Source organism: Camelina sativa, chromosome 17 (genome assembly GCF_030686135.1).
Source record: "Camelina sativa cultivar CO46 ecotype springtype chromosome 17, ASM3068613v1".
In the NCBI taxonomy this organism is placed as follows: domain Eukaryota; kingdom Viridiplantae; phylum Streptophyta; class Magnoliopsida; order Brassicales; family Brassicaceae; genus Camelina; species Camelina sativa.
Genome location: NC_141896.1, coordinates 8,959,257 through 8,972,781, shown reverse-complemented (window position 1 = coordinate 8,972,781; position 13,525 = coordinate 8,959,257). Strand labels below are relative to the sequence as shown.

Genomic DNA, 13,525 nt, shown 5'->3' with positions numbered 1-13,525 from the left:
TGTATATTTTTATTTCTCTCTGGTATAGCAATACATGTTTAACTAGATAATGACCTACGCTGGTGGTGCGGGGGAATAATATTTTGTTTTGAGTTATATGATTACAACAATTTGGGATTTTAAATAATATAGTGTAATTTGAATCATATTATAATATTAATTGGTTTATTTTTAAAACATAGAGATAAAGTACATATGTTGGACTATATATAATTTAGAATTAGCATGTAATGTAATTAAGTGTAAGGGGTTAATTAGTATTATTGTCATCATAACCAAATTTTTTACCCAAAGTAGAACATCCCTATTAATTAAATTAGCAATGTAATGTAAAAGTGAATAATTATATGCTTTCTTTGTGATCCCAAATAACTTTTAATGGCCCATCCACAATCCATTAAGCAAATTATCAAGTTAGAGAATACACTACAATTAATATCGACTAAGATCCAATGTAAATGGCCCAGTCCACGGCACACAGTCGAAAACCCTAAATGATTATATATATATTTATATATATATATCTATTTTTTTCTTCAATCGCCGAATCCAAAAACGATGAAACTCGATCTCTTCGTCTGCTCACTGCGATAACAACAAATTCTTTCAGTTTTCAAATCTCTGATTTGTTTTCCGAAAAATCAGACATCATTGATGCAAGTGAAGCAATCCGTTGATGCTGGATTAGGAGAGAAACCAGTTGAGATTTAAGATAGAGGTCAGTTTATAGAATTTTCATAATCGGTAATTAGCTTTAGTTAGATTCTTACCCATGTAATAAAATATAAATTGTTTAAAGTTGTTCAGTACTAATTGTTCCTACAATCTATAGCTATCGTTTAAATTTTTTCAATTTAAAATGTTTAAAATTTTCAATTTGAAATCTGTGAGATTCTTAATTTTCACGATTATGAACCGTTGTGAAATTATAAATTCAATCCCTACAGCTTGATTAAATCGTAGTTCTCTTATTATATAATTATAATATATACAAATTTACCTTCGCAACTATGTCTCTTTTGGTTGCATATTATATGATCCTTTTAAACATGTATACATTTGCAGAAAATAATATGTCTTTTTGGTGCTTTGACTACTAACGTGGATATATGCAACCTACTGCTATCAAAAACGTAAGTTGTAATCTATATTCGAGTCACTTTTCTTATTGTTTATGGTTAATTCAGTTGTGTTCTTGTTTGTGTTCATAAGCATGTTTATTAGGTTAGTGTTCTTAAAGTAAATTAACTTTAAACAGAAGAAATCTGAAATCCATAAATCACTTCAAATAAAACAAAATATCTCTCACAACACAAACCTTGAAATGCAAACTAAAATCTTGAAATAAAAACTTAAACCTTCAAATCTTAAAACTTAAACAGGAGGACACACAATGTGTCTTATTGAATGTTAAAAACTAAACTTCTCTTAATCACTTCCGCCATCTTTAGAACCTTGGTTGTACTCAAGCATGCATAATAGTTTTGGACAACGTTAGTCAGTTTTTCTTTCATTTTTTTTTGTCATATATATCAATAATGAAATTATAGGTGTTACCACCTCTTCAAATCTCCGACCTTTGCAACTGGTGGATCAAAATGAATCTCTGAAACCCATGGTGTAGAATACAATTCCATTCTTTCACATATTAAAATAATATGTATATAAAACTTAAAAGATTACAATGGTTTTATAAACATTCGGCGTTTACCATCAAATATACCTCTAAATACTAATGTGCTATAACGATAGAACTTGTATTATAAACATTCGGCTGATTTACCATAAAATATTCCTCTAAATACTAATGTACCATAACATTAATCATAAAGTTATATTAAAATACCTCCACTTTGGTATTTGACATGCCAAAACTGCAGAACTGCAACAACATGATAGCATCCTGTTGCGAACCAATTGTTGGTAAAGAAATCAGCCAAGTCATTATATGTCATACACTGTATATGAAGACCACTATAGTTTACACAAAACATGCCTTCAGTATGTAATTAATTTAAGCACATCTTGAAATATATATTCGCAAATTCAGTGGGAATGTTAACAAACCTCAAATCTCTCAGAGAAAACCTCAAGATCCTAATCATCTCTTGTGAAACCTCCACATTTGGATCATGTACATGAATGAGAGGTTCGACATTCACGACTTCACCCATTATGGCTGATTAAAAAATAAATATTTTTATTAGATTATTAATTACACAAAGTGAATAAAATATAAGAATGTACAAAAACGATTATGTATAAAAACTAATTACCTAATGGGAGAATTCTCATAGCATGATATCCTAACTCTATCAAGCCTTTTGAAATCAAAAAGTGATTATTGGAAATCACTGCTGAATTCTCAACGATAGTTTCATTGGTGAACATGATCATGTAATCACAATCAGTGTGCTTAAGACGTCTATCATTGTAACAGACATAAAAACTTGAAAATATTTTCCAATCATTTTCATCAATTTGATTATCTGAAAGTTTCGAACAGATCTTCAGTAATCGTTGTTTCAATCTTGTCCAACTATATCAAATGAACAAAAAACAATTAGTGAAACAAAAGTTGCTAATTAAAATCTAGAGAAATTGTACTGTGTTGATAATCTCTATATACTTAAAAATACATCACACATAATTAGTTGAATTGTAGCATCGTCTACAGACACTTTACTCTACTTCCTTAAGACCTTCACTTGAATCTTTGGGTTATTAATACATATTTAATGATCCTTCTTATCTAAGCATATTTTTTTTGAAAAGTTTAAAATAGTCTTTGATCTTTTGAACTTTTTAGTAAGCACAGAACTAGCTGGTTAGTTTCCAATGATTTTTATATGGATACCGGTTTTTATAACTTTATTACAATATCTAATCTATTTGAATTCCAAGAATTTATATAAATTCTGAGTATACTTTTAAGTTTGAAAATGTTTGACAAAAACAAAGTTTGAAAATGTTAATGAATGAACGTAGGCCTTTCCGGTTTTGTAGTCAGAAAAGGAGGTGGTATTGGTTTGAGATTTATGAAGATTTTTGAAGAGTTCAACAAAATCATTAAAAATGAATAAGTGAAAGATTGGTTAAGATTGTTAGAGAGTTTTGTTGATTAGTTTTTTAAAATCTAGTAAAGTCTTCCAAACAATTCCTGTATTTTTATGATACTTTCCATGACTTTATTTTGTAAAGAAAGTGTCTAAAATCATGAACCAATAACATAATAATTGAACTCATTAACAATTCTAGATTCTTTTGTTTTAATTGAATAACACAAAACTTTTAAAGACTTTATAAAAGTCTGAATCCAATAACCAAGATTTGTTAAGATTTTAAATGACTTTTTACAAATCACAAACTAATAATACTAAACTTTAACAGAGTTTAACAAAATCTTGATCTAATAACAACAGATTCTACATAACATTTAAAATCTTTAAAACTCTATTCAAATCTTAAACCAATAACCCTCACTTATACATGTCATTGACTCATTTTGTTAAAAAAGGAAAAAAAAAATCATAAATATTTCATTTTTTTTCGAAACAAACAAATTAAGTAATCAAAAACCCTGATTTCTTGCACTCACTCATTTTTTTTTTGTGTCCTCCCTATAGAATTCGACCATGGAGGCCTTACCTTATAATCTCCTCGACCAGATTCTCTTCAGATTGGATCCGAAATCTCTGGCAATGATGCAATGCACGGGTCGATATATCAACTCTTACATATCCGATGATATCTTCAGATCCGAATACATGTCTCGTGTCGGAACCGGTTTGCTTCACATCTCTAGCATTGGCTCAACCCTCCTCTTCTGCTACCCTTTTCGCGGTTCTATGTTATTCCGCAACCAAGATCCCTTAGATGTCAAGACTCGGGTTCTCTCAATTTGTTCTGGCCTCCTCCTACTCTTAATGGATGGTCTCTGTGTCATCAACCCGCTCACAAAGAGGTATCGATTCCTTGATCACTCTAAATCGAAGTTTCTTTCTCGTGCTGACAGAAGGGAAGATGTAAGCTTTATTCTCGGATCGAAGGAACTGAACCGCATCGGGTTTGCGGTTGATCAAATTGACCAAACAACTCAGAGATTCAAAGTTGTTATCATAAAAGAAGATACTAAGGCCGCTTCGAATCCTGACGAAACAGTGTATCAGTTCGAGATCAGCACAGGGGCTTCTTGTTGGAGACTGTCGAAGACAACTATTACTTGCAGCGCAAGCAAACTAATGGCGGATAAGAAACCGCTTTACTTGGACGGATCTCTTCACTGGCTCAGAAATGACGGAAGCATTTTAGCTTTCAATCCAGAAACAGAGCAAGCACGGCTGGTTCATATCAAGTTTCATATCAAGTTACCCACCATCATTACTGTATGCTTGTTTATTGTTCTTCTTTTAGGATATATATTGAGAAAATTGAACTGAATAAATTGAACCGTGGTTTTGCCTTCTTGAACCATCTTATATAAAGTATGAGAAGGTTTTTTCTAACTTTATCTGCCAATGCGACACTTGGCGCTCTATATTTGTGACACATGTCTTTCTTACTAATTTAAAATTAATTTTTTTAATATACTTCATTTTTGTTTTATATTGTGTATAGTTTGCTTAAAAGTTTTTTTTTAACATTGTTACAAAAATATGTTTCTATCAACTTTCAGTTTAAACATATAATATATGCTTAAAAATATGTTTCTACCAACTTTATGTTTAAACATATAATATATTTCCTAATGAAAGCATATATCATATAACCTAAAAATAAAACTATTGATCAAACCAACTAAAACCAAAAATGTTTTTATACTTTAAAGTAAAAACTGAAACCAAATTAATTTATGATAGACTAATTTAAAAATACAGAATATGTTCTAATATATTTTAAAAATTACATTGTATTCAATAATCACATATATTGTATTAAAGACAAACTCATATAAAATTATTGTATTTAATATTCTATAAGTTACTGGTTGACAATTTGTAAAATGTATGTACTAAAAGAAAATAAAATAACATAATGGTATCATAATATAATTGCTTAATCACCCCGTGAAATAACAGAAAACAATAGTTTCCAAATTTAATTTAAAGGTAATTATACTATTTATTTTTAAATGATTAGCAAATAGAGATAATATCTCGAATCTAAAAAAGTATTAAATTTGAAACACACTTTTTCATGAATTTTATTCATAATTTAATGCGAGATATAGTCTAAGATATTTCAAAAAGTTTAATAACATGAGCCATATTTAATATGCATTATTCCAAAAAAATTATATTAAGGGTAATTAAGAGATTAGAGAGTAAACACTAGAGCATATGGTAAATCGGGAATACACTTATTAATCATTCAAAATAATCATTGGTAATTCCTCTATGTAAAACATATTGGCTAGATTCATAATCTCATTAGTATAATAGAAAATTCAGGTTTCAGAAGTTTAGTTTATCGATTGGTTGGAGAGTTCACTTTTTGAGAATTGAAAGAACATAATGGATAAGAATATAGTTAAGGACCGAGAAATAACCCATCATCATAAAAGTATAACACATTTTCAACATTCATATAGGGTTTCTAATTCAAAAGCAATTTGTTAGGAGGCTAATTGAAGATAATCAAACTATAGCAACATATTGTGGAGTTAAAAAGAAAATCAAATATTAAGATTGATAAACTAGAATATATATAGTTGTAAAAGCAAAAAGATCAATATTTATCAATAGGTTTTCTTTACGATTGAGACTAAAACGTAATTTTTATTTATTTATTTTCATGATTACTGAGTTTCACAATAATTTTCTGGTTATAGAGATCTAGCAAATCATCATATAAGTTTTGATCGCATCCATATATTAAAGCTTTCGAAAAGATGTAGGGAAAGATGAGATGTATCTGGTAATATTTGTAAAGTATTTTCAATACTAAATTTTCATTTTGAATGTCTTATATATGGTCTCTACACATTCATTTGTGGTAAGACTATCTCCAATATATATTCTATTTTTTACTCTAAGATAGAACATAGTTATTTTTCAATGTATCATTCCATTTTTGAGTTTAAAATAGAGTTAGTGTAAGCCTACCATTTACTCTACTTTAGAGTAAGATATAGAATAGAGCTGAAGCAAATATTACTCTATAATAAAGTATTGACTTTAAAATAGAGTGGGACTGGAGATCCTCTAAGAACCTAATAAATTATCACTAAACAATAAAATCCAAAAGAACAAAACTTTGAAGGATTTAATTATTTTAATCAAAAATATTTCTAATATGTTTTGTTTAAGAATCATACATCTAAAGGAACACATATTAAACATTTTAAAAATAAACTTTTCTTAAAAAGTCTATTTCAAAAATATATTTCTAAATTTAATATATATTATAATTAAAAAAATGAAATATATCTCGCGCATCGCGCGAGCCTATTCCTAGTATCATATAATTCAACGAACTGTAGGGAGGATCACGAAGGAGCTGTCAAGTGTTGTTGGAGTTACAGTGTGGAAGTGTCATTGCCTGATTTCCATAAGAAAGTATCAAGTCCTTGTGAAGATGCTGGCAATCTTGTCCGGTGATGTAAATTTGAAGTTCTTCGCCTGAGGAGAACACGCGCTCCCTAGGGAAAGACCATATATAATCCATGATTTGCTGGTTTGGCTATTTGGAACAGCTTTTGCTCAAGCGAGAGCACGCGGACCAAAAAATTACCAAAAAAATGCTAACAAAAGACCGAATTGGTAGTCCCTTTACCAAACTAGAACATACAAATCTAATCATAGCCAACAACAATGCATTTGAGAAATTGGTACGCTTCGTCTTTGAGCTTGTGGAGTAGTCCATTATTAGTTTGAGCTTTGAAGTGGTACAAACAGTATAATTCTTTTTGTTTTTTCCCCCTTTTTACTGAAAAAGGTTAATATATTTTTGAACTCCATCGAAAATGTTCGAGAATGACTCTTAACCGGTATTGGGAAACTTTACTTTCTTGTAAAAACTGTTAAAACTTTTTAATAAAAAAAAAAAAAAAAAGGGAATTGTAACTTTTTCCTTTTCCTGCTAAATAGTAAACCATGCTTTATCTTGTCTACTAGATAAGGAACCATCGGATATGCGGGTTTAAAGTTTTGTAAATGAAATTAAATTAACAAAAATATATTAAAATTTATTGCACATTGGCTCCACCTTCTTCCCCTAGATAATCTTGCATCCAACCTCATCCACCTTCATCTTTTGGGGAGATAACCTTGCGTCCAACCTCCTCCACCATAGAGAGAAACTCGGCTCTGCCCTCCTCATGTGTAGAGAGAACATGTTCACGTCTTTTAGCTATCTCAAAATGGCTTGCTCCGACAACCAATGAAACTAAAGACCATTTTCTAACGTCACAAAATCTTTTGATAGTAACTAATATTAATTTTTTCATTTATTCGTGGAAGTGTTTTTGACAAACCATGATGTAGCATTTGTCTTAATTTGGAACGCCCCGACTGCCACCTTTCTTAATGAGCCCCATGTCCACTCCTAGTCCATGGGTCACCTTCCTCAATGGGCGCCACGTCTACTCCTGGCTCACCCATATTCGACGGTCAATTTGTTACATCCGGGAGGCTTTAAAGACTTGTTTACCGACCCAACAAATCACTATATGATCTTTCCCTGTGTTTTGTCCTCACTCGCATAGTTCTGACAATCACTTCCCGAAAAGTCACCCATATTGAAACTACTGCAGCTCAAGCACGCTTAACTCTGGAGTTCTCTCAGGACCCTTGATCGAAAAGATAAGTGCATTTTGGTGACATAGGTGATCAAATCAATTCTTTTAAACCTATCTACAAACCAGGGTGTCATAGTCTCCCAACTCTATGGATCTATCAACAATTATTTATGTTTTTTCAATCTATCTATCTATGTTTGTTGTAAGCTTGTGTTTGATTAGCCTATTATATCTATACATTAAATTGATGAACTTCTACTCCTTCTCTTTTTAGGATTGAATGAATGGTAAAAGTTATGTTTGCACAAAAAAAGGTCTATGAACAACCAATCAAGGTTGAGAAATTAGAAGAAAATAAATTTGACATAAATAAAGAAATAATAGAAAATTATAAGCACGATAATATTTGGATCTTAAATAATTCAAAAAGATAAATTAAATAAAAAATCTAAAAATACTACATTAAATTTTAAAATACAGTATTAGAAAAAAAAGATGCATATAGTAATTTTTTTTTAGGTCAACATATTAATCTTAGGTCTTACCTATTCCAATCTGAAAAAGGGAAAGTAGAAAAAAATTTTGGTTTAAAAAATAAAAAATATTTACCTTTCCATTAAAAATGTTTTACCAATAGAACAAAGTTGAAAGAAATATTTTTGAATAAATTATTTTGTTAGATAAAAAATATGAGACGATCTATGTTTATATTGAAGTGAGTATTTACAAAATTTAGAATATACAATTAACTGTATATTTTCCTTAATCACCAGTTCTATTTTTTTCTAGATTTAATAACTTAAAATTAAAAATAAGTAAATAATGTTATAATTTCGAAATTTATGAAATGTATATATATATATACAATCTCTTTATAATTATAAAAAAAACTTTTATTTTTTTTTATTTTTTATAACTATCTTTTTACATTATTAATATTGTTTAAAATAGAATATTTTGTTTTTTTTATTGTAATCTCAAATCTCTCCTATTAAATATTAACTTTTACACATATCGTAATATCAAATTGATATAAGCTTGACACATGTCAAAATCTTATTAGTGACTAACTTTCAAAATCCAACTTTATATAATAAGATATATATTATTATTATTATTTTTTAAATGGTATTCAATTTTATAAATAAAAGTCCAATGGGCTATTTCCGGATTTAGGTCCATTACAATCCTCAAAGGGCCTAAACCACATACATCAAACCAAGTAAAAACTGTAAATCAAAATTGACCCGGATTTAATCACGAACCAGAATCAAACCGGCACTCGTTTACCCTAATCTCCAACTGAAGAACTCAGTTGAAGCTGCCGTCCATAATATTGCGGATGCTCATCGGAACGGTGATCCAAGATATATATTATTAGAGTATCAGAAGCACCAAATCAGAAGTATTAACCATACACAATCATACCTGAAAAGGCGAAGCAACAGCTCTGTAAAATTTGTTCCTTCTCCGATGGATCGATTACCTTGGCATCTCGTCGACAAGATTCTCTTCAGTCTGGATCTCAAAACTCTTGCGAAGATGCAATGCACAGATAAATCTTTCCGCTCACATCTATCCGAAGACTCGTATTTTAAATATGAATACAATTCTCGGGTAGGATCCAGTTTGTTTCACATCACTGCCGAGGGCTCTAGATTGGTCCACTACTTCCCATTCCTCGGTTCTACGTCACCGAGAGCCCAAGAAACCCTAAAGTTGAGATTCCAGATTCTAGGCTGTTGCTCTGGCCTTCTCTTACTCTTCGGCCAAGGTCTCTGCGTCGCAAATCCTTACACTAGGAAGTTTCGGTTCCTGGATCACTCTAAGTCAAATCTTTTCCCTAGGATAACTGAGAGTGGTGAAGCTATTGATTGGGAACAAACGAAGTTCATAGGTTTCGCTGTTGATCAGATTGATCGGAGAACTCAGAGATTCAAAATTGTCTGCGTAAAAGGTATTGAGGCTCATCCAGAAGAAACAATGTATCAATTTGAGATTAACAAGGGAGTTTCATCATGGAGACTGTCAAAAACCACAGTTACTTGCCGCTCAAGCAATTTCGATAAGCGTATGAGACCTGTCTACGTTAACGGATCTCTTCACTGGTTGAGAAACGACGGAAGCATCTTGGCTTTCAACCTCGAAACAGAGAAGGCACGGCTGATTCCAATAAGATTTCCCCAAGAACTGAGCGTGAAAACATTGTTTGCCGCCGCCGATAACAAACTGACACTGATATGGCCGACGAAGGAAGTAATTTACGTTTACTCCCTCGAGAATATTCTCACCGATCCCAAGTGGGTTCTAGTGAGGCGGATAAGGAACGTAATGGCGGAGGCAAAGAGACTCATTTTCTGGGACGTTGTGGCATACGACGGAAAGGTTTTAATGTTGAGGGAGAAGAATCAGGATTTCTTTGACGGAGTGGTTCATCGGTACGACTTGAGAGCTAGTGAGTGGGGAGTAATGGGTTACATTCCATTGTGGTGCTGTACAAACATGGACTTTTATCTGTATACACCGTCGGTCTATCCATATGTGGTTGGATTGGATGAGAAGCTGAAGCCTTGTGATGGTTACAACCGCATCTCCTCTCTAAGCTCGATTATGGGATTGGTTGTTGGAATCTCATCGGAGAAAGTGGAAACGCAACTTAGGAAAAGATCGATTGAAGAGGAAGAAACTAAACTAATGTTAAAGAAGCAACGAAATTACTAATGTTCAAGGATGATGGATGCCTTCCAAGATCTTCTTTGACGTGCAAACAACCCGGCAAAGGAAGAAGTGGACAAAGTCGTACGAGTCACGTGAGGAATATGTATAAACGTGCTTGCAACCTTTCTCCGATTCTAAATTCTCATATTTTGATTTCGTAGTAAGCTACCAAACTCGATGACATAGTGACTACTAGTTAATTTGTAAACATTGTCTTTTAAATTATACTAAATAAATGTGTCCACCTCTAATTTTAAACATCCAATAGGGATTAGCCATGTCACTAATTAACATTTTTAAAATTTTCAAATATTTTTAAATTAAGTTACTTAAGAAAATATGGAAATAAACTTAAATCGTCCACCTAAGATTTTAATCGACCAATAGGAATTAGACATCTCACTAATTAACGTTTTTGTCACTATAATAGTTTCTATATTAAGTTTTTTTTGGTAATAATATAAAAATAGAAATAAAAGAACCGAAAAAATTTCTATTTTTTAGATGTTAAATCTCTAGAACATAATTTTGGCTATTTTTCCAAAAATACCATAAATCAATTGATATGTATATTTTCTAAATCTAAACAGTTAAATTGGTTAATATCGTATAATAATGTCATATTTCTATTTAAATTGTAATGTATTATTGTTAATTTGCTATATTTTATGAAACCTAGCCGCCTCTTAATTTATTATAAATATTATGTATATGTTTTATTGGCATTCATAAGTTTCTGAAAGCATCATTGTCGTTTAGTGAAAAAAACTCACCGGTTTTGATCAATTTGTTTGAAAGGTGATTAGTTGGAGGAGATGGTTATGAATAATTCTAACCAGATCATAAGCATCAGGCTGTTGCTGAGTAGTAGACTGTGGCTCTATTGATTGCGAGATGAGATTGGATCCGACATCTAAAGAATGGTTTGGGTATATTTATATATAGGAAAAAAGATTGCTAGCTACACGAAGTATGCGAGAACGCATGATCACACATACCAAGTATAATATTGTACTCTCAACTACACGAAGTAGATGTATTGCATGATCACATGCATGAACTATATGACGGCATGTGGTTAACACCATAAACATACAATTCCGGTACACCGGTTAACTGACTCCAGCATTGACCAATATTGACAAAAAAATATATTCTATTTTTTATGTATAATATTAAAAACCAAAAACATAAATTGCTATATCAAATAGTTAATATAATTTTTTTTTATATATAACTAAATATTTTGTTTACATATTTAATGTATTCATTCTTATAATTAGTAATTTTAATTTTAAATCTAAACTAATAGTTAATAATTATTTTAAATCTAAAGTAATAGTTAATCTAAACTAATGATTTTGATATGTATTGGGTTTGGTTCTAAGTGTTTTTGTTGTAGAAATATTTTTTTTTGGTTGAGAATATTAAATAATATCAATTTTATATTTAGAGATATTAAGTAAGAATTTGATGTTTTAAATTAATAAAGTTAAAATAAGTAGTTTTCTTATTTGATTTATTATAACAAGATTATCTGGTTTGAATTTACTTTTTAATATCTTATAAATGATTTTTATTTCAATTTTTGTTAAGTTTTGAAATTGAAAAAGGTAACTATTATAAGACTAAATTAATGGAATATATATACAATATATCTTTACTTTGGATCCATATATATTTTAAATTATAAAACACTATAAATGATTCCTAAATAATATAATGATTTTTTTTTTGGTTTCTAATGTTAGAAACAAAAAAAATTGCATATTTTTATTGGTCAACATGGGTCAACGCCGGTCAATATTAGTCAACACCGGATTCTGATGAACGATGTACCGGAATAAGAAGGTTGTGATGTTGAGCACATGTCATCATATAGTTGGTATATGTGGTCATGCAATATATATATTTCGTGTCGTTGGTAATACATTTTTAAAGTTAGGATGTGTGGCCATGTATTGAACAATACTTCGTGTAGCTGAGTATATTTTTTCCAAATATTCTTCGAGAAACCCTTTGCTGCAAAGAGGACAAAAAAAAATAAGCGGAGGAAGTAATAGTGATTGTGATCGTCTAATTGCATTGGTAATAGAGGAACACACATCAGTTACGTGTTTACAGCCGATATTGTTTGCCGCAGCCGATAACAAACTGACGCTGATATGGCCGACGAAGGAAGTAATTTACGCTTACTCCCTCGAGAATATTCTCACCGATCCCAAGTGGGTTCTAGTGAGGCAGATAAAGAACGTAATGGCGGAGGCAAAGAGACTCATTTTCTGGGACGTTGTGGCTTACAACGGAAAGGTTTTACTATTGAGGGAGAAGAATCATGACTTCCCTTACGGAGTGGTTCTTCGGTACGACTTGAGAGCTAATGAGTGGGGAGTAATGGGTTATATTCCAATGTGGTGCGGTACAAACATGGATTTTTATCTGTTTACACCGTCGTTCTATTCATCTGTGATTGGATTGGATGAGAAGCTGAAGCCTTCTGATGGTTACAACCGCATCTCCTCTCTAAGCTCCATTATGGGATTGGTTGTTAGAATCTCATCGGAGAATGTGGAAACGCGCAACTTAGAAAAAGATCGATTCAAGAGGAAGAAACTAAAGTAATGTTAAAGAAGCAACGAAAGTACTAGTGTTCAAGGATGATGGAGGCCTTCCAAGATATTCTTTAACGACGTGCAAACGAACCAGCAAAGTAAGAAGTACAAACAATCTTCCATGTTCCGACCTTTCTCATATTTTGATTTCGTATTAGGCCACCGATTTCGGGAAGCTACCAAACTCGATGACCTAGTGATTACTATCATAGTTTGTAAACATTATTTTTAGACTGAATAACCTTTATCCTCAAAAACAAAAATAGTAATAATTTATATATAATAGCAATCCGTTTCATTCGTACTTTTTGGATAATTTCCAAAAAAATCTGTAGAAAATTTAAATTGTGTGTTTTACAAAAAGTTGTGATTGTTCACTATAACGTTTTTTTTTTGTAAAGTTGCAACGGTATATTGTAGAGTTGTGTTTATTCGAATATTCATATCTTTTGAAATC

At 31.2% G+C, this 13,525-nt stretch overlaps 2 protein-coding genes, 1 long non-coding RNA gene and 1 pseudogene across 3 annotated transcripts; 3 read left to right on the top strand and 1 right to left on the bottom strand.

Moving 5' to 3' along the window:
* Positions 1–545: 545 nt before the first annotated feature.
* LOC104759030 (putative F-box protein At1g20795) lies at positions 546–4,465 on the top strand. Its single transcript, XM_087494321.1, has 3 exons — positions 546–718; positions 1,066–1,133; positions 3,627–4,465. Exons 2-3 carry the CDS (start codon positions 1,110–1,112, stop codon positions 4,437–4,439), a joined length of 837 nt encoding a protein of 278 aa, XP_087350447.1. The 5' UTR covers positions 546–718; positions 1,066–1,109; the 3' UTR covers positions 4,440–4,465.
* LOC147923426 (uncharacterized) lies at positions 1,272–3,162 on the bottom strand. Its single transcript, XR_015586239.1, has 3 exons — positions 2,277–3,162; positions 2,068–2,179; positions 1,272–1,903 (listed from the first exon to the last, which is right to left on the bottom strand). It is a non-coding gene; the product is annotated as an uncharacterized LOC147923426 (long non-coding RNA).
* A 4,623-nt stretch (positions 4,466–9,088) lies between the features above and the next one.
* Positions 9,089–10,636, top strand: LOC147923425 (putative F-box protein At1g57580 pseudogene; annotated as a pseudogene).
* Positions 10,637–12,712: 2,076 nt separating this feature from the next.
* Positions 12,713–13,078, top strand: LOC147923424 (putative F-box protein At1g20795). The gene has a single exon (XM_087496433.1). The coding sequence runs from the start codon at positions 12,713–12,715 to the stop codon at positions 13,076–13,078; it is 366 nt and encodes a 121-aa protein (XP_087352559.1).
* Positions 13,079–13,525: the final 447 nt, after the last annotated feature.

Coding starts and splice junctions, on each gene's coding strand:
- LOC104759030 (XM_087494321.1), top strand. CDS start 1,110: ATGCAACCTACTGCTATCAAAAAC. Junction 1,134..3,626: donor AACCTACTGCTATCAAAAAC/GTAAGTTGTAAT, acceptor TCCTCCCTATAG/AATTCGACCATGGAGGCCTT.
- LOC147923424 (XM_087496433.1), top strand. CDS start 12,713: ATGGCGGAGGCAAAGAGACTCATTTTCTGGGACGTTGTGGCTTACAAC.